The sequence below is a fragment of the Rutilus rutilus genome (genome assembly GCF_951802725.1).
Source record: "Rutilus rutilus genome assembly, chromosome: 23".
Classification (NCBI taxonomy): domain Eukaryota; kingdom Metazoa; phylum Chordata; class Actinopteri; order Cypriniformes; family Leuciscidae; genus Rutilus; species Rutilus rutilus.
This window is the reverse complement of record NC_140233.1, coordinates 9,900,918-9,921,896: the sequence shown is the minus strand read 5'-3', so window position 1 is coordinate 9,921,896 and position 20,979 is coordinate 9,900,918. Positions and strand designations below refer to the sequence as shown.

Here is a 20,979-nt window from a genome sequence, read left to right as displayed (position 1 = left end):
GATCCACAGATATCATTAAAACCTTTTCATTTATGGAGTCAGATGAAATAACGAGAGAATACATATTCAAATGTATTGCATTTAATCCAAAAATACTTTGCCTCGAGAAAAGACAGTAACACGTTAAGACCTTCCGCGCTGGTCGGATGCCGGTTTTGGTCCGATGGAGCGCGAGCCTTACAGTGTGTTTTAGCAAACATTGATTTTACAGAACAAAATCCGAGATATTGGATCACTAAAGATGTTTAAAACACAAACATATAAAGTACAATCTTTAAAAAAATATGTATTGAAAACACAATTCATTTATTTACTTGTTTAAAGATGTTTCACTAATCTCCGTGACTTCCTGCTGTGTTTTATGCATTGGTGTTTTTTCTACACTCTCGTTCAGATCCTGAAAACAAAATAAAATTCCATTTTCATTTTAATAAGTGAGCAGAAACTTTGATAAGATATTGAAAACTAAATACTCACTCGAAGCAGCGGAATAATCACTTTTAGATGAAGCTAGAACATTAAAAACAGATTTATTTATTTTTAATGACAATGCATCATAAAAAGAAAATTCTTTTGGTTTTATCTTTTGCATCATGTCTATCACATCTTGCAGACTCATTTTAATTTGTAGATACCTGCTCGTCTCCTCCTGTATTTATATATGACGGCTCCAGTTCCAAACACCAACAGCAGAGCCAAAACTATCAGCACTGAGGGAATCACTGATTTAAATGGTTCACCAGGATCAAATTCTGAAACAAACATGTTCATCTTCTATAAGAGGAAGCATTTAGAATCAGATCAAAACATTTGATCTGATACTTTCTATTTCTGTAAAAGCTCATTACCTAACTAAGTGATCAGTTTGTTGTCCAGACTGAGGTGTGTGGCAGAGCAGCTGTATTTGTGTTTGTCTGCACTGATCTCCAGACTCTTCCTCATCTGGTACGTCCCGTCACCATTGGGCAGCAGATCTCCTCCAGTGATCTCATGATCAGATACAGGCTGTCCATCTCTGAACAGGGTCAGGTTGATGTGACGAGGGTAAAATCCTGTTGCCAAACAACTCACACGAGACCCAGAAGACAGTTCTTTCTGGAGGAGCCTGACTTTGGGTTTCACTGTGGAAATAAAGGAAGGCAAAGAAAAATATGTATAAAAGATAGAATATTATTTAATGTATAGTTACTGTTTATATATTACATTATACCTTTTCTGTTTACTTGAGTTCCTCTCTTTTTAAGGTAACTCTTCAGGGTTTTTATGCAGGCTGGGTAGTATAACGTCTCAAGACGCCACATGGACAGTTCTAGATAGGGTTTTATTTCTAGTGCCGTGTAATTTAAAGAACCCCCATATGTGAATTTGCCATCAAAAAAACGCAGTTCATCAGTCGTAGAGCCTCTAAAGGCATTTCTGGTGATTATTTGTGTAGGTTTATTGTCTCTCTGTTCACAAAGACTCATCACCTGATAAACTGCATGGCCTGTTAGGAAAGAAATTGATGTGTTAACACATTTGGCCTCAGGATCCCTTTAGAATTAATTAATATGACTTTGTATAAACTATTTGTGTAATATCTGACTCAAAGCTGATCATTTAGCCAACAGAACTTACTTTCTGTATTGTTGACGGGTCTCAGATGATTTGATCTTCTCTTAAAATGATGACGCACATAGTAACTTAAAGTGCTGAGGTGATTTGGATCCACTACATCATCTTCATTTGTAGTATTTCCTCTTGAAACATAGATCTGCGTCTCTGAATTATAATATCCTACTGTGATGTCATCCAACACAAATAAAGCACTTAATTCAGGAAATTGTGTTTCTCCTTGAATGTATGTGAGAAGCAACTGCAAAGAGTGAGAACCTGTAAGAAACAACAGAAAAAATATATTTTCTACACTAGAGTTGTATGAGGTTGGGGTAAATGAAGCGCTATCTGCAGTGACATCAAAATCATGTTGCATTGTGGTCTATGGATCTGCCTGAAGTGTACATATTGAGTAGACTCGCTCCCTATAGGTCAAAATTGGGAGGTAGAGTGGTTGAGGCTCTATCCAAATAAACTTGACGAAGTTAAACGCACTTCAAAATGGTGGTGGGGATTCCCCCGAGATTAAGTTCTTAGGGAAGTTTGCAAGTGTATGTCTAAAAGTGTTAAATGCAGCCCTAGAGGAACACAGAGAGTACATGACATGAAACACATGAGTAAATCACATGAGGGGAACAGGGAACATGACTCGAAAATTCCAAAATAAAAATAAAAATGAGAACATGAAACAAAACCTGATCATACGTGACATAATCAGACTTGACATAGACTGACCAGGGCTGTGTTTCCCAAAAGCATCGTAAGCTTTAGTTGATCATAGAGTCCATTTTGGTGGCAATTGTTCTATGATCAATTTAGGCTAAGGCTTACGATGCTTTCTGGAAACGCAGCCTTGATAAATCTTCCCATCTGAGTTTTGCTTCATTGCTTCATTGAATCAACAGTTGCTATGCAACCAAGAAATGATGAAGCTAAAATGCATGGATTAACACGAGTCAGCAATGTGAACCATGTAGAAACATACTGCTATCATTATATATATATTAATCAAAGCCTTTGGCTGACAAATGTGTATATAAAAAATTGCACACACAAAAAGAGGAAACACTGAAAAGAAGGTTAAAAGACACTTAACTCAATCAATCACATATATCAAAATAACACCCAATATTAAAACCTCTTAAGTCGATAAGCACGCTCACTAGATAAATCATATTGTTTTGTTTTATTTAAATATATTTAGTATTTGCTTCACAGGCTTGCAACTAAATAGCCCACTAGAAGCACACTTCTGTTTATGCTGTAGCTCATGAGCTCCTGCTAATTACACTATATGTGATCTTCTGAAACTTGATTTTAGAAGATACATCAATACATCACGGCCTATTCTCAGTGAAAGCAATTTTTAAATGAAGTAAAAAATAAATAATAATAATAATAATAATAAAAACGAGAGTTGTAAGTTCACAAGTCTTTTGAAATCTTACCTTTTGGAGCAACTATGGGAAATGAAAGTAGAAAAAGATGAAGAATGTTGTTGGCATACATAGGGCCTACCGTATGATTTCAGTAAGCACTTATCTGCAAATTATCAATAGCCTACTGTATTCTTGTGCTTTGAAAGCAACCTTTACACCATTGTTACGTCCTATGTTGTTTGTTTGGAGTTGGTTTTCCCCCCTTCACTTTCTCTCTTTACTTTCACTTTTAGCAGGACGATGTGGCTACCTGATTGGTTTATCCATCTGTCAATCATCGAAATGCTTGGTGACGATACAACGCGGCTTCACCAATGAGGGCGCGCCATGATGAGGGAAGCGGGAGATGATTTGCACGCTAGAGCAAACTCTCACTTGATCCTTTTGTGATGCATGTTTGCCTGACGTGTAGCCTACTATTTTTAGTGTTTTGAGTGTTCTTTGAGAACTTGTTAATTGAGGCTCATTTGGCCTGTCTTTTCTCTGTGAGTATTTCGCCGTTTATTTTGTTCTGGTGGTTTGATCTGTTATTAAACTGGGAAGAGAAAAGAACAGCTGAGATATCACGTGATATACATGTGCCACACTGAGTAGAAACACTACTAACAGACTAAATAAACTACCCTATACTCTGACTAACAGAACTGACCACTGGTAGAAATAAAATGTAAACAGAAGTATTGCTATAACTTTTAGACCGTAAATGACAATTTAATAGAATATATATTTGTCTGTTGTTTCTCCATTCATTTACTGTGTGTTGCATTGTGTCAAGACATTTACATAGATTTTTCAACCATTTCATCAGATGCTGAAAATAAAATTGGAGTTTAATGAATGAACAACGTATACAAAAAAAGTCTAGAGAACAAGGACATTTAATTGTATTGGTCTTTGAAGACTTTTCTCCATTAATACATGTGAATACATTTCTTGATGCGTCCGCAGTTTCTTAAGATGATTAAAAATAAAATGAATTCCTCTAATTAGAATTTGTTAAGTTTAACAATAAATCAGAAAATTATCTTTTTTACATTTAGAAATGAAAGTGGCAATAAGACATCAGCAAGAGCAATATTCCCTGTCATATGTAGGCTAGATCTACATCGTCAACATACAACAGCACGGCAATTAGGCTAATTGTAACCAATAAAACTATCTCTTTGATTTTTCTTAAGCTTATTAAGAAAAGCTGATTTAATTGGTTCACCATGGTCATACTCTGAAACATTAACCTCAGATTGACTAAGAGATAAGTTTTATGAATAGATTCAAGATGAATGGCGTGCTCAATTCCTTTTGAGTTTGATTTTGGTGCTCTTCGGTCCAAGGTAGAACATCTAAGAGGCAGTGTAGAGAAAGAATTCTCTGATAACCGAGGCACTCCTTAATTAAAAAGTCTTTATTACAAAAATGACATGTCCTAACTGGACAACTTTAAAATGCCCACGCGTAGCGGCATGGAGCCTTCTTCAGGGCATAGTGAAGCAGATAGAAAACTGATCTTATAATGGCAAAGACACACAAGTAAAAGCAAACACACAAGTTTTATGAATATTTAAGAATTTCTCACCTAAATCCAGAGTCATCCTGTTGTTGTGTGTGGCAGAGCAGCTGTAGGCCTATCTGTGATTGTCTGCACTGATCTCCAGACTCTTCCTCATCATTGGGCAGCAGATCTCCATATATATACTGGCCCTGATAATCATCACAAATACTGACTGCTTGCTCCATTTTTGTAAACCAGTTTTTATGAATGAATGACTCTCTCTACCCGTTGATCTGATCTTCGTCAACAGCCGCTTGCACCCCCTGCTGGTCAGGACGACTAACAGCTATGGATATTATCAATCGCCAATATTATATTCCTGCCGTTAGCGGATGTCAAATGTTGAAATTTCTGTTGAATTTGAACCACTGAATTTGTGGAAGCGAATTTGTAAAGCGAAATAAAATGGAAATTGACCGAAAATTGCCTTTCGATTATTAGGCTATAGGTTTTATTTGTAAACAATGAATATTTTGGAAGTGGAATCTGAAAGGCGAATATGGATTATTGATTTGTTTTATAATGAAAATGTGCGTGACATGTTTTGAATTGAAATATTCACAGCTTGAATATAGAATACAACCATGTTGAAAATGCAAGCCCCAAAAATACGATGCATTAAAATGTAAGCATGGTAATGCAATGCATATTTCTTTCAAGTAGGCCTAGCAATTCAACAAGCTTTTTTTGTTTCGAAAACTATAACCTATACTATAAACGTGCACATATACACAAAATCCCTTTAATTAGTTTTCATGTAAACACTATGTTCGGATTCATCAATCGAATTCAGTCCGATTGAAACAAAAGGTGTGCATCTAAACGTAGGCAATGTGCCGGTGAGTGTAGCCCGCGAACATGAATTTTTTTCTTTTATTTGTGAATTCATTTTCCTTTCTTTTACATTGAGAAAATACAACAGTTCCAGGTAACAGAAATTGTTACACATTAATATCAAAGTGTAATCGCAAATATGGTTAATTAACTGTAAATAGTTTGTTTGTGAATTTAATTTGAATTATTTGTGAATTCAAATGTTTTTAATTTTACATTGAGAAAATAAAAGTTCCAGGTTTCAAATTTTTAACATGCAGTTTATCTACAAATGTAGGGGGAAAAAAACAGAATAGAAAAAAGTAGGCTATATATAGAAAAATAATGTTTTGAGTTCAAAGTTTGACTGTCGGGGCCCCATACCTGGAATCGATTAGGGCCGCCAAATCACCAAGTCCGTCCCAGCTAGAAATAAATAGATAAAAACGCACAAATAGGCAATATTTGATGTAAATGTTTTATTTACAAACAATCTGAACAACTATACAATCACAATCATCTGTTAGCTAAACAAGTGAACACAGCAAAAACAACAGTATTCAGACCAAAGTCAATAGGGACTTAAAGCAACATCTGATCTGCTGATGGACAGGTAACGGCATTCTATTGCGCATGGGCAACTTTAACTTCTACTTCGTGACGTCACAGTATAACGGGAGAACAACTGTTTTGCTGTGTCGTTAATACGTGACAGACTGGATAAGTAAATTTTATATTTTAAAAGCCAATCAGAGCGGTCAGACTGCATGGATTTTCATTTCCATTCCATTTGATTTTTTTTGCAGTTCACACTTGACACTGACAGTCTGAACGAGGCTTAAATGTCACTATACTTATAAATCAGATAAATAAACAACCAACAAATCTTTTCTGAATTGGATTCATGGTTTAAACTGATTAACATCAAGTATGAAATGTAGACAGACATTCTCAAATGTAATTTCCAATCCAAAGAAAACAAGATGAATATGTAAAATTACATAAATATGATTTAATATACACAACTCCTGTGCATAGCAATATCCTGTGGTTCGTTCAATCATATTAAAAGATTTTAAAATATTGGTTAATAGCACTGAAATTATTTAGATCTGTGGTTTATTGACATTGTATCAATGGAGAAAAATGTAAGTGTGTTATCTCCAGAAAACTAAAGGGCAGACATAGTATACTTATGATAAAATAGACAAAGAATAGACTGCACAAAAAGTATAAAGTGAATCAAGGTAAATTGTGCTACTTGTGTGAAAATGTGGCTCAGCGTACCTGAATTCATTTCACCCCACTAGACAACAATTTTTACAGTTGTACTACATTTACAGTTGTAATCTGTAATGGCCTATGTAAATAAGACATAGGTGGTATAAAAAAAAAAGATTGTATCGTATTGTTTGATACTGCTGATAGTTTAATACTGTCTTTTGACATCTTCAATATGGTACACAAGTGTACGTTATACTTTAAAATGAAATAAAATGGAATGATAAAATAAACAATAAAATAAGACAATTTGAGAGACAGAAGATAGGCTTAAGCCAGAGCAAGAAAATCCTCCTGACACATATTAGACATTTTAGTTTTCATTAAACCAACAACAATAAATGGCCAAAACATTGAAGCATTGCAGTGTTTTTAATTTGACTAACGATGCTATGTATCGCATCAAGAAATGTGTGTATCGTTACACCTCTACAAGAGATGCACGTGACACAAAGATATTCTATTTAAAGTTATTTTGTAAAAATTCAAATAGATCATATTTTCATATTTTAAGAAAAACATACTACAACATTAAGTTAGGACTACCTCTATAGTCTGCCTTTTCTCAAGCAAACAACTGCCAAAATCACAGATATTGCACATACCAATAACAGGACAGCAACAACAACTCCTATGCGACGTCTGGAAGGTTCATCTTCTAAAAGAGGAAGCATTTAGAATAAGATCAAAATGTAAAGATTTTATCTGATACTTTCTATTTCTGAAAAAGCTCATTACCCAAATCAATGATCAGTTTGTTGTCCAGACTGAGGTGTGTGGCGGAGCAGCTGTATTTGTGTTTGTCTGCACTGATCTCCAGACTCTTCCTCATCTGGTACGTCCCGTCACCATTGGGCAGCAGATCTCCTCCAGTGATCTCATGATCAGATACAGGCTGTCCATCTCTGAACAGGGTCAGGTTGATGTGACGAGGGTAAAATCCTGTTGCCAAACAACTCACACGAAACCCTCCAGAATCTGAGGTTGCTTTTTGTGTGAGTGTGATATTGGGCTTTTCTATAGGAGAAGGAGGAAAAAAATAAACGAGAATGTCAGAGAACGTTTTACATGTATAAATACATGGGTTTATTTTTAATCCTGAGCTCTAAACAGTTAAATTTGCTTTCATAAAACAAATTTAGGGAATTTAGATGTGCCCTTGAGTACGTACTTTTTCTGTTAATTTGATCTCTTCTCTTTTTGAGGTAATTCCTGAGAGTTGTTATACAAAGTGGGTAAAAGATATTTTCAAATTCCTGCTTAAATTCTTCCAGGTCAGGTTTGATCAGTTCTTGTTTAATATTTACAGTCACATTATAAGTAAACGTGTTGTTAATGTAACGCAGTTCATCTGTGGTGGAGCCTCTGGCAGCATCTGCAACGATCATCTTTCCAGGCTTGTCGGAGTCCAGCAGCTCACACACAATCAGTGTCTGATAAACATCAAGACCTGTGAGGGAAATGAGGGAGAATGGGAGATTGTCATGCATTGGCCTCCTTAATCTTACACTCATTGTTTAGCAAACCATGTATAAGAAAATTTTTATTTGATTACTCTAAAAGTGTCATTGTAAATAACCACAAGCTATTTTACAACCTAAACTAAAATTGCCTAGTAAAAAAAGTTATAAAGATAAAATTATCTGATCATCACTGTTTCCCCTAAGTGTGTTGACGCTTCTTTTGTAGTATTTCCCATTTTAGTTCCTGTTCCCCTAAGTTTCCTGTTCTAGTTTTGTAGTCCCTTTGCAGTTCCATGATCATTGGTACCCCTTGATTGTCTCCGCATCTTGTTATCTTGCCATTATCCTTGTTACCTTGTCTGAATAGACCTGTGTTTGTCAGTTGTTGTCTTAAGGCAAGCTCACACTACACAACTTTTGGCTGGATTTTGCTGTCCTAAACAGATTTTCCAGGTCTGCAGCTAAATTGGTGCTGGTTGTAGTCGCGATGCTTGTTAAGTTTGAGCAGGTCGGCGACGTCTCATGCATTCACAGATGCTGCAAAATGTTCAAACCTGTTTGATATTATCGCCATGTGATCTTGCAGCAGGGTTGCCAGGCCAGCTTAACAAAATGGCCAACCAAAAATAACCCAAAAGTAGCCCAATGACCATATCCCAAATATCAAAATATTCCATTCACATACCTTATAACTCACCCATTCATACTTTACGGTCACTCTAAATGCAGAATGAAACCCACTATATAGTAGCGATTACAAACACAGCTCAAAGGCTATATCATATTACATTTTATTTTTCAGACAATGTTTTAAAAATATTAGAAGCATATTCATATTTTTAATAAAGAAACAATAATAGAAGACTTTGCAGAAATTATTATAAAGTTATACTTTTAATTCTGATACCACAAATGATTTCACCTAAAAAACAAAAGTTTTTAAATCAAACATTAAAAATACACTCATCAAAAAGATGTTTTTAAGCAATTGAATATGTACAGTATGAATAGCATTTCATGCATTTTTAAATAGATTAATAGATGTCATTGAGCCAGATACTTACTGTCATTTTGGCTTAACAGTGCGGCTCTTCTCAAAAAGGAGTTATACATGTAGTCACTTATACCCTTTATGTAATCTGAATCAATCACATCATCCTCATTCGTCGTATTCCCTCTTGGAATATATGTCTTTGAATCATAGTATCCAACTGTGATGTCATCCAAAGTTGTTGTGCTACTAAATTTAGGAAATTGTGTTTCTCCCTGAATGTAAGTTGAAAGCAACCACAAAGAGTGAGAACCTGAAAAACAAATTGATTATTGGTGATTACAATGGATTATTGTTCATTATTGATTAATTGATTCTTTATTGATTGATTTCTACCATATAATATATAATAGTAGGCTATGAGACTGTATACAATAAACTTTTAAGCTTCATCCTATTTATTTTTAAAACATAAGCCTTGTAATCTTGGCAATGACTTATACTTTCATTCAGAATGAAAATGATATGAGTAGGGGAGAGCGGGGCACAACCTTAAACTTTTTTACTTTCTCAGTTTGTATAAATCCACTTGGGGGTCAGGTTTTTTTTTTTTTTTTTTTTACACATTAATTTCACACATGTATAGTACAAATATGTGGTCTTGTTTCATTAATACAAACTAGTGTATACTTTTTTCTTTATTTTATGAAGGTAGAATGATGCCATAAAGAATCGCATGTGCAGGGTAAGACAATATAAATTAAATTTGCATGCGCAAGAAGATTCGTAAAGGTGTAAATCGCCTTTCAAGCGTAATAAAAAATATTTGCATCATTTTACTGTTATTCGTAAGTGTAATTCATGTATTGTGAAACTGCAGCTTCATGCTAATGCAATTTAAGTTACGCTTACAATCTTATGTACACTTTCATAAATCTTACCCTGCGCATGTGATTTTTTTTATGGCAAAATTTTACCTTCATAAAATAAAGAAAAAAAGTATACACTGTATTAATGAAACAAGCTAATGAGTGAACAGTGACGACATGCCCATAGGGTACACTGTAACATGAGGGGCACATTGTAACGACCATATGACAGCTTAAGATGTTGTCAGATCTAATAAGAAAAAATATACTAGAAAAACAAAATGATTTTGTAAATAAAATACAATTATTAACTTTTTCAAATAAAATAATGCCATTTTTTTATAATTAAAATAAACAACTTTTGGAGTTTGACAATGAACACACTGCAAATACAGCTATACAACATAGTTCAAAATAGTGTGAGGAAAAGTAAAATAGATGAAGAAACCAATCAGACATTCAGAAAAACACAAAGCTGAACACAACACACCCCATCCACACACCGCTCTCATGGAACAAGAGACAAATAAATGAGACAGAATGCTTTGCATTTCATGAAATAATAATTTCTGAACTTATCTTTACTCGCAGTCGCCTCTCTCATGGTTTGCCAATAGAATTCATAAAAGTTATATGTTCGTAATTTCACTAACATCAAATAATAGCATAGTTCTAATAGCGTGGCACATTGTACCACAATTACGTGCCCAACCACCTCAACTGGGATTTATATCTGGCTAGTGATCTTTCTTGTTTTAGAAAAACTGAGATGAAAAAATAACTTTAGTAAGAAATGTACTAGCTATTATTAAATATTTGTTCTGCCATATCTTTTTTTATGCCAACAACTAGGTTTTAAAATTCTAATAATATTTAAAAACGTAAACAACTTACCACATGAAGCAGATGGAAGTGAAAGTGTGAGTAAAAAAATGACATACGATTGTGTCCATTTGCACTGCATGCTTTTAAAAGTCTTCAAATAGTTAGCAAAAATGTAGGCTACCTGCACAGGTACCAAGTTAGAACATGGCTGCGTCTTCTTCTTCTTCTTCTTCTTCTTCTTCTTGTAGGATTCCGGCAGTGTAGACGCTGCTGAGCGTATTACTGCCCTCCACAGGTCAAAGCTTGAACTAAATTCTTGCATACAGTCCTGTGTCATGCAAGAACTGAAGAACTGCCTTCGAGATCAGTTTATGCTCGTCAGTGTCCAAACAAAGATAAAACAGAAAAAGCCTTAACTCCAAGTCCTGCCAGTTTAACAAAGAATATATTTATTTCTGCCTTATACTTTCTGCATTCTAGAAAACATGCCCTACTGTCTCAAGACTCCCACATTCACACAAGCCAGAAACATGCTTTCCTACAATGCACAAAGAATAATTTAACCCACAGTGCCCATATGGCTGCATCTCAGCCAATGTTTGATTATGAATTCACTTTTTTAACTTTAGTTATTGTGTAATGTTGCTGTTTGAGCATAAACAACATCTGCAAAGTCAGAACACTCAAAGTTCAAAGCAATGAGAGATATATTCTTTTAAAGAAATTGCTTTTTAAGGACTACAACAAATGGCTGGTCCCTAAAATGTACATAAACCCCGCCGCCAGAAACACGATTTATAGATTATCATGACAGAATATGCTAATCAATGACTAGAAGATAACTATAAGCTGCATAAATTCATCAACTAACCATTCAGAAATGTTGTCAACATGTTGTCACTTCTTCTTGAGTCTCTCCATCTTTCTCTGAATCCAGTTTGAACATAAAAGGCTAAACTTTTTTGAAATTTTCAGGACACAAGCTGTTGTAGCTCCGCCCTCTGTGCCGGGAGCAGCAGCTCATTTGCATTTAAAGGGACAGACACAAAAAATGTGCGTTTTTGCTCATCCTCAAAAAGCGACAATTGTAACATGCTATATAAGAATATCTGTGGGGTATTGTGAGCTAAAACTTCACATACACACTCTGAGGACATCAGAGACTTATTTTACATCTTGTGAAAAGGGCATTATACCACCCCTTTAAATTTGAACAGGGGTGATGGTAGGCTAGTGTGATGGTCATTCATCCACGATCCGTTCATTGCATCTGTCACGTGACAAAGGAAAGACTCTGAAGTTAAATTAATTATTTATGTGCCCTGTAAATGATCTTTGCATGGCTGCATTATAATGATTTCTTAATTCAGAATATGACAAAGATTGCGTAGGTGGATGTGTTTGGGGATGTGTTTTGGCTGTTAAAAAGTTTAATATTTAAAGACACTTAAATGACACGAATAAAGATTTGTTTATTTTGATGAACGAGATCGAACAGTAAAATGATCCGAACTTCCTATGCGGGATTTCCGGTACAACCATCTGAATCAGGAGAGTCAGTAGTAAATTTGCAGATCATTTGGGATGTGTATTGGTTCATCACTGCTTTACTCACAATGTTTATTTATTTTATTACAGAACAAAAAAAAAAAAATTAACAATAAAAATGAATTGATAAACATGAAAGTATTATAAAAGTAAAGAATTTGTCTGTGTAATGTAGAAGATGCACCATTAAACAATAAGAGCAGGTTGACTGTCAGAATATGAGCCATTAACTACAGCAGTTGTTCTCAACTAAAGGGTCCGGGGGCCTCTGCAAACTTCTAAGGGGGCCTCAATATGACTCAAAATCATTTAAAACAAGCATAAAAAAATTGCCAAACATATTTTCACATTCATATACTCCAGAAAGATGATGAAGCAATAAATCTAAAAATATGCCCAATAAAAAAGAAGGAAATGAAATGAACTTCTGCACAATCTTACTTGATTTGATCATAAATCGAAATATAGACTAGGTGACAACATTCTAGATGCCGTGAAAGGAACAGCAGTGAGTGCAGACATTTACAAAGATATTTTAAAAACAATATGTATACAATATAATGTATCCAAATAATTGATCAACATGGTGTCTGAGGATATGGCTCTGTGTGAAACACACATTAGATTATTCTGTGATAAAAGATTACTTAAAACAAAAGACCAAAATCTTTAATGTAGCCTATATTTGCTAACAAGCACATCAGTATTTATTACATGCACACTAGTATTGTTAAAGCGTATAAGCTATACATTGTTATTCTTAATATTGACTTATTAATAGTCAGACTATACTGTATGTCACATTTCAGATTGATGAAAGTGCAAACAGGTTTTGTTTTGGGACATTTGTCATGTTCTCAGATTGCTCACTTTTAAATTGATAAATTAATTGAATTGATCAGTTGATTTTCACCTCAAACGTTACAATAATTAAAAGATTAAACCAAATACCAAAATCTTTAATGTATATTTGCTCTCTCATACACCCCGTCATCCAATGGCCTTATTTCTCATACAAGCAATCAATAAAAATACAAAAAATATGAAACAGGCACACACAGTATATAGCCAGACAGATTCTCAAATGAAAACACCTATGCAAAACAGCAAGGTAAGGTAAGGTAAAACTTTATTAATCAACAAAACAGACAATAAAAAATAAAATACAATTACAGCTCCATACCACCACTATTTAGCAAGCACAATCTAGTATGATTGCACAAAAACAATATTAGACGCAGCAACACAGTGACAATAAACTACATACAGTGTAATGGTCTGTGTATTGAAACCTCTGTTTTGGGGTTTCCCACATCTTGGAGTATGAATGAGGCTATGCCATTCTGTTTTAAAATATAAATCCTTTAACAAACCTGTATCCTGTGAATTGCTTAGCACACTATAAGTAACAACACCATAAAAAGATACTTGATATAGAAACTAGGCCCTCTTGACAACAAAGTTGTCGATAAATACATAAAAAAAAATTGTAAATAAAAAAATAATACAGAGAAACAATCAGCTGTTAATTCAGTGTTATTCTCCCATCTAAGAATATAAATCTCAATTGTAAATCTCACATCTTAAGCAAATAGATTATTATTCCTCCATTTGTGATGGTCTCCAATGAATAAAACAGAAGATGTGATGGTTTGATCCTCATTCAAATGGATGGATATCTTCAGATATCTATATAACATTATGTTCATCTGTAAATGGATATAAATGTGATTTAATATATAAGACAATAATCTAGCTGTTATTCCATTCTGAGGATTTTACAGTAATAATAATTTGTATCAAAGTCAAAATGAGGTTTGTAGTCATTTTATCACGCTCCAGAAAACTGTGGTATTTTAGTATTTGTCACAAATATTCCATTATTCATAAAGTGATCTTGTAAATATTCAAATAGATCACATTTTATCTTGAAGGAAAACATACCAGAAAATCAAGTTGGCCTACCTCTTGACCTTCTAATCCATATGGCTGCCACAATCACACATATCACCAACATCAGGACAGCAACAGCAACAGCAACAGCAACTTCTATGTGAAGTCTGGAAGGTTCATCTTCTATAAGAGGAAGCATTTAGAATCAGATCAAAACATTTTATCTGATATTTTCTATTTCTGTAAAAGCTCATTACCTAACTCAATGATCAGTTTGTTGTCCAGACTGAGGTGTGTGGCAGAGCAGCTGTATTTGTGTTTGTCTGCACTGATCTCCAGACTCTTCCTCATCTGGTACGTCCCGTCACCATTGGGCAGCAGATCTCCTCCAGTGATCTCATGATCAGATACAGGCTGTCCATCTCTGAACAGGGTCAGGTTGATGTGACGAGGGTAAAATCCTGTTGCCAAACAACTCACACGAAACCCTCCAGAATCTGAGTTTGCTTTTTGTGTGAGTGTGATATTGGGCTTTTCTGTAGGAGGAAGAGGAAAAAAATAAACAAGAGAACGTCAGAGAACGTTTTACATGTATAAATACATGGGTTTATTTTTAATCCTGAAGATTTACTCTAAACAGTTACATTTGTTTTAAAAAAAAAAGTTATGGAATTTAGATGTGCCCTTGAGTACGTACTTTTTCTGTTAATTTGATCTCTTCTCTTTTTGAGGTAATTCTTGAGAGTTGTTATACAAAGTGGGTAAAAGGTATTTGCACATTCCTGCTTAAATTTTTCCAGGTGAGGTTTGATCAGTTCTTGTTTAATATTTACAGTCACAGTATTAGTAAACGTGTTGTTAATGTAAAGCAGTTCATCTGTGGTGGAGCCTCTGGCAGCATCTGCAATAATCATCTTTCCAGGCTTGTCGGAGTCCAGCAGCTCACACACAGCCAGTTTCTGATAAACATCAAGACCTGTGAGGGAAATGAGGAAGAATTGTAATGGGAGATTGTCATGCATTGGCCTCCTCCATCTTACACTCTTTGTTTAGCAAACCATTTTAAAGAAAAATTCAATTTGGTAACTCTAAATTTGTCATTGTAAATAACCACATGCTATTTTACAACCTAAACTAACATTGCCTTGTAAAAAAGTTCAAAATCAAATTATCTGATTTTCACGGTTTCCCCTAAGTGTGTTGACTCTTATTTTGTAGTGTTTCCTGTTTTAGTTCCTGTTCCCCTAAGTTTCCTGTGCTAGTTTTGTAGTCCCTTTGCAGTTCCTTGATCATTGGTACCCCTTGATTGTCTCCGCATCTTGTTATTTTATCTTGTTATCTTGCCATTATCCTTGTTACCTTGTCTGAATAGACCTGTGTTTGTCGGTCGTTGTCTTAAGGCAAGCTCACACTACACAACTATGGCTGGATTTTGCTCTCCTAAATAGATTTTCAAGGTCTGCGGCTAAATCGGTGCTGGTTGTAGTCGCCGATGCGCGCCGAAGTTTGAGCAGGTCGGCGACGTCTCATGCATTCACAGATGCTGCAAAATTTTCAAACCTGTTTGATATTATCGCCATGTGATCTTGTAGCAGGGTTGCCAGGCCAGCTTAACAAAATAGCCTAAAGGCCAACCAAAAATAACCCAAAAGTAACCCAATGACCATATCCCAAATATCAAAATATTCCATTCACATACCTTATACACTCACCTAAAGGATTATTAGGAACACCATACTAATACTGTGTTTGACCCCTTTTCGCCTTCAGAACTGCCTTAATTCTACGTGGCATTGATTCAACAAGGTGCTGAAAGCATTCTTTAGAAATGTTGGCCCATATTGATAGGATAGCATCTTGCAGTTGATGGAGATTTGTGGGATGCACATCCAGGGCACAAAGCTCCCGTTCCACCACATCCCAAAGATGCTCTATTGGGTTGAGACCTGGTGACTGTGGGGGCCATTTTAGTACAGTGAACTCATTGTCATGTTCAAGAAACCAATTTGAAATGATTCGAGCTTTGTGACATGGTGCATTATCCTGCTGGAAGTAGCCATCAGAGGATGGGTACATGGTGGTCTTAAAGGGATGGACATGGTCAGAAACAATGCTCAGGTAGGCCGTGGCATTTAAACGATGCCCAATTGGCACTAAGGGGCCTAAAGTGTACCAAGAAAACATCCCCCACACCATTACACCACCACCACCAGCCTGCACAGTGGTAACAAGGCATGATGGATCCATGTTCTCATTCTGTTTACGCCAAATTCTGACTCTACCATCTGAATGTCTCAACAGAAATCGAGACTCATCAGACCAGGCAACATTTTTCCAGTCTTCAACTGTCCAATTTTGGTGAGCTCGTGCAAATTGTAGCCTCTTTTTCCTATTTGTAGTGGAGATGAGTGGTACCCGGTGGGGTCTTCTGCTGTTGTAGCCCATCCGCCTCAAGGCTGTGCGTGTTGTGGCTTCACAAATGCTTTGCTGCATACCTCGGTTGTAACGAGTGGTTATTTCAGTCAAAGTTGCTCTTCTATCAGCTTGAATCAGTCGGCCCATTCTCCTCTGACCTCTAGCATCAACAAGGCATTTTCGCCCACAGGGCTGCCGCATACTGGATGTTTTTCCATTTTCACACCATTCTTTGTAAACCCTAGAAATGGTTGTGCGTGAAAATTCCAGTAACTGAGCAGATTGTGAAATACTCAGACCGGCCCGTCTGGCACCAACAACCATGCCACGCTCAAAATTGCTTAAATCACCTTTCTTTCCCATTCTGACATTCAGTTTGGAGTTCAGGAGATTGCCTTGACCAGGACCACACCCCTAAATGCATTGAAGCAACTGCCATGTGATTGGTTGATTAGATAATTGCATTAATGAGAAATTGAACAGGTGTTCCTAATAATCCTTTAGGTGAGTGTAACTCACCCATTCATACTTTACGGTCACTCTAAATGCAAAATGAAACCCACTATATCGAAGCGATCATAAACGCAGCTCAAAGGCTATACCACATTACATTTTATTTTTCAGACAATATTTAAAAAATAATAGAAGCATATTAAGATTTTTTATATTTTTAATAAAGATACAATAATAGAAGACTTTGCAGAAATTATTATAAAGTTATACTTTTAATTCTGATACCACAAATGATTAACTAAAAATGTTAAATTAAACATTAAAAATATGCTCATCAAAAATATGTTTTTAAGGAATTGAATATGTACAGTATGAATAGCATTTCGTGCATTTTTAAATAGATTAATAGATACTTACTGTCATTTTGGCTGTCTTGCCTTAACAGTGCGGCTCTTCTCAAAAAGGAGTTATACATGTAGCCACTTATATCCTTAATGTAAACTGAATCAATCACATCATCCTCATTCGTCGTATTCCCTCTTGGAATATATGTCTTTGAATCATAGTATCCAACTGTGATGTCATCCAAAGTTGTTGTGCAACTAAATTCAGGAAATTGTGTTTTTCCACGAATGTAAGTTGAAAGCAACCAAAAAGAGTGAGAACCTGAAAAACAAATAGATTATTGGTGATTACAATGGATTATTGTTCATTATTGATTATTTGAGATTGATTGATTTCTACCATAGTAGGCTATGAGACTGTATACAATAAACTTTTAAGCTTCATCCTATTTATATTTAATTTAAAACATAAGCCTTGGAATCTTGGCAATGACTTATACTTTCATTCAGAATGAAAATGATATGAGTAGGGGAAAGCGGGGCAAAACCTAACACTTTTTGACTTTCTCAGTTTGTATAAATCCACTTGGGGTTCAGAGTTTTTTTTTTTTTTTTTTTTTTACATTAATTTCACACATGTATAGTACAAATATTTGGTCTTGTTTCATTAATACAGACTAGTGTATACTTTTTTCTTTATTTTATGAAAGTAGAATGATGCCATAAAGAATCGCATGTGCAGGGTAAGATCTGTGAAAGTGTACATAAGATAATGTAAATTAAATTTGCATGCGCAAGAAGATTTGTGAAGGTGTAAATCGCCTTTCAAGCGTAAAAAAAAAAAATATTGCTTCATTTTACTGTTATTCGTAAGTGTAATTCATGTATTGTGAAACTGCAGCTTCATGCTAATGCAATTTAATTTACGCTTACAATCTTATGTACACTTTCATAAATCTTACCCTGCGCATGCGATTTTTTATGGCAAAATTTTACCTTCATAAAATAAAGAAAAAAAGTATACACTGTATTAATGAAACAAGCTAATGAGTGAACAGTGACAACATGCCCATAGGGTACACTGTAACATGAGGGGCACATTGTAACAACCATATGACAGCTTAAAATGTTGTCAGATCTAATAAAAAATATATACTAGAAAAAAATATATATTTTGTAAAATACAATTATTAACTTTTTCAAATGTCATCCAAAGTTGTTGTGTAACTAAATTCAGGAAATTGTTTCTCCCTGAATATAAGTTGAAAGCAACCACAAAGAGTGGCCTGAACCTGAAACACAACACGGTTGTTGTTGTTTTAACAATAAGTAGTCATTTTCTATCTATTTCTCCATCTACATGGGTCTTGAATGATATTGTCAAGCTTTCAGCATGCATGAGTAATGCTCTATGAAGATCAGTAACGAGATAACATGGATAACATCTTGAATTTCATTAATTGAATAGCAGTATGCCTATGTTTTAACAATTCATAACCTTTTGAAACTTACCATTTGAAGCAGATGTTGGAGGTAAAAGTACAAGTAACACGAGAATATCTATCCATATGCCCAGCATTCTTTCAGTCTCTCATGTTTTAGAACATTTATTGAGTGTTGCCGTCAAATACGAAAGAAATTAGTCTCCTGTCTAAATGCCTGCAAGCATAATTCATCTTCCTCATTCCATTCTATTTGAGCGTTAAACCACACATACTCTGTTGTCACCTGTCAGCACAAGCATTCATAAAGTCATTATTCAGGCATAAGCTACAAACTCAACCAAAGTTCACAGGCAATGCTACTGTTTTACAGTATTGTAGAACTTTACAGTGTGGATCGTCTCTGCTCTAGGGGAGGATAACAAAATTTAAGCATGAAATAAAATATGTTTACAAGAAAGAATATTTGAAAACAGTATAAATATTTAAGATTCTTTTTGTATTCCATGGTACAGGAATGTGCAGTATAGCCTATATGATAATCTCTTTGTGGTTCTGCAATAAAGTTTTACAGTATTTATTTTATTACAGAGCAAATTTTTATTTAACAAACAATTCAAATTAACTGGATAAACATTGAAGTACTTTAAAAGTTATTTTTTTTCTCAGAATACACAGTCCACCTGGTTACGCTTTTTGGTTGACCAAAAATGTTTTATGTTTTTTATATTTCATCACACATAGAGATACACAGGAGACTGACATCATTTGTACAGTGTCATATATTTTTAAGCAGATTCAGCCACCAGCCAGTCTGTGATTTCTCGTTGGTTTTCAGACACCCATTTTATATTTGCTTTAGTCTTCTCAATGGCCTGTGCCAGAGCCGCTGTCCCTGATCCAAAGCCGATTGCTGAATTGTCACTCTTAAACTGCAGAAGCTTTTCACATGTAGAGATATAAAGAAAAAAAAACAACAGAAATGTATAAATAGAGTTGAATAGTTTAGTCAGTTGTTTGAATTCAATTCTAACAATGTTACTGATTTGTGTACCAATACAAAATACACACCTGCTCAAGTTCTGATTCAGTTGAAAATGTTTTGGTCGTACCACTTATAAGGCTGGCAAAGTTAAAGGACCCAACACCATACCTAGGGACACAAACTCATTTTGTTGATCACATTAAAACTGCATTTCAAATTAATTAAAATGACCATGAACATTTCTGTATCAGTATGTGTGTTGTTCATAAAGCTCACTCTGTGAACATATACGCCCAGTTCTCCCTCACAAAGTCCCAAGCCAATGTGTGACCATCTGGGTTGCCAGCAATATCCACAATGATAGAGGTAGCGTCCTGTTTACGGATCATTGATGCATCAAGCGTGTACTCAAGGTACCTATATTTATGACAATAAAATAAGTTATTCCTTTTAAAATTTTCAGAGTGTTCCTAAAAAACACTATCTTGCAAACCTTTTTAAAAGCACGTGATCTTTTGCACAAGCCAGGGATGACATGAGTTTGTCAGCTTCTATTGCAATGGTGGCGTTCTTAAACATCTGCCAGCCAAAGTCCCACTCTTTAGCGCCCCCTGTGGCGATAGCGCTGCAGTACACTGTAGACCTCAAATTGGGGTGAATCCTTTCAAAAAGAGATCTGAATTAGATCTATGAAATAAATGTGGATGGCCAAACTGAGAAGACTTTTGTTTGTCTTACATATCTCCTGCAGTATAATATTGGATTGCTTGACTAGAGGATCAAAATACTTAGTGCCCTCCCTGTAGAGCGGGTAAACTTACGGGTTGTGGTTTGGTTGGTCCATCCACTGTCTGAACCAGCCTGTAGTGAGATTTTGACATTCCTTTACACCAGTGCTGCAGGCAAATCTAATGGCATTAACTTGATTGTACCTACACAGTGGAAAAAGAATAACAAATATGTGCCAGTAGTTTATGATTTCCATTAATAAAGATAATTTCAGTGACAAAAAAAATAAAAAATATTGACATGAAATGAATGTCATCATTGATTACATAAAAAAAAGATGGATT

The 20,979-nt window shown here is 35.1% G+C and overlaps 3 protein-coding genes across 5 annotated transcripts in view; all 3 read right to left on the bottom strand.

The window, feature by feature from the left end:
- Positions 1–65: 65 nt before the first annotated feature.
- LOC311282522 (major histocompatibility complex class I-related gene protein-like) lies at positions 66–3,283 on the bottom strand. Of its 2 annotated transcripts, none has more exons than XM_084396324.1 (7): positions 3,045–3,283; positions 1,618–1,872; positions 1,211–1,486; positions 849–1,121; positions 636–752; positions 478–510; positions 66–397 (listed from the first exon to the last, which is right to left on the bottom strand). In XM_084396324.1, the coding sequence occupies exons 1-4, from the start codon at positions 3,103–3,105 to the stop codon at positions 853–855; spliced, it is 861 nt and encodes a 286-aa protein (XP_084252450.1). In that variant the 5' UTR covers positions 3,106–3,283; the 3' UTR covers positions 66–397; positions 478–510; positions 636–752; positions 849–852. The 2 variants fall into 2 exon arrangements, with proteins under 2 accessions (XP_084252450.1, XP_084252451.1); XM_084396325.1 differs by having other exon boundaries at positions 854–1,121.
- A 2,581-nt stretch (positions 3,284–5,864) lies between these two features.
- LOC311282568 (hereditary hemochromatosis protein-like) lies at positions 5,865–11,072 on the bottom strand. Of its 2 annotated transcripts, none has more exons than XM_084396385.1 (5): positions 10,896–11,056; positions 9,206–9,445; positions 7,850–8,128; positions 7,417–7,695; positions 5,865–7,336 (listed from the first exon to the last, which is right to left on the bottom strand). In XM_084396385.1, the coding sequence occupies exons 1-5, from the start codon at positions 10,963–10,965 to the stop codon at positions 7,227–7,229; spliced, it is 978 nt and encodes a 325-aa protein (XP_084252511.1). In that variant the 5' UTR covers positions 10,966–11,056; the 3' UTR covers positions 5,865–7,226. The 2 variants fall into 2 exon arrangements, with proteins under 2 accessions (XP_084252511.1, XP_084252512.1); XM_084396386.1 differs by having other exon boundaries at positions 7,035–7,336; positions 11,008–11,072.
- Positions 11,073–13,973: 2,901 nt separating this feature from the next.
- LOC311282800 (uncharacterized protein) overlaps positions 13,974–20,979 on the bottom strand; it is a 28,006-nt gene continuing 21,000 nt past the window's right edge. The window contains exons 11-20 of the mRNA XM_084396808.1: positions 20,728–20,838; positions 20,400–20,567; positions 20,183–20,323; positions 20,034–20,074; positions 18,992–19,039; positions 17,553–17,801; positions 14,965–15,243; positions 14,525–14,803; positions 14,340–14,450; positions 13,974–14,083 (exon numbers count right to left, since the gene is read on the bottom strand). Of these exons, the coding sequence (XP_084252934.1) occupies positions 14,064–14,083; positions 14,340–14,450; positions 14,525–14,803; positions 14,965–15,243; positions 17,553–17,801; positions 18,992–19,039; positions 20,034–20,074; positions 20,183–20,323; positions 20,400–20,567; positions 20,728–20,838 (1,447 nt within the window). The 3' untranslated portion in view covers positions 13,974–14,063. The remainder of the gene's footprint in view (positions 14,084–14,339; positions 14,451–14,524; positions 14,804–14,964; positions 15,244–17,552; positions 17,802–18,991; positions 19,040–20,033; positions 20,075–20,182; positions 20,324–20,399; positions 20,568–20,727; positions 20,839–20,979) is intronic.

Bases quoted from the DNA above. Each gene is read 5' to 3' on its own strand.
- LOC311282568 (XM_084396385.1), bottom strand. From the start codon at position 10,965: ATGCAGTGCAAATGGACACAATCGTATGTCATTTTTTTACTCACACTT. The intron at 8,129-9,205 runs GTAAGTATCTGG...TTTCCCTCACAG, and splicing joins ACTGTTAAGCCAAAATGACA to GTCTTGATGTTTATCAGACA. The intron at 7,696-7,849 runs GTACGTACTCAA...CTTCTCCTATAG, and splicing joins AGATCAAATTAACAGAAAAA to AAAAGCCCAATATCACACTC.
- LOC311282522 (XM_084396324.1), bottom strand. From the start codon at position 3,105: ATGTATGCCAACAACATTCTTCATCTTTTTCTACTTTCATTTCCCATA. The intron at 1,487-1,617 runs GTAAGTTCTGTT...CTTTCCTAACAG, and splicing joins ACCCGTCAACAATACAGAAA to GCCATGCAGTTTATCAGGTG. The intron at 1,122-1,210 runs GTATAATGTAAT...TTATTTCCACAG, and splicing joins AACTCAAGTAAACAGAAAAG to TGAAACCCAAAGTCAGGCTC.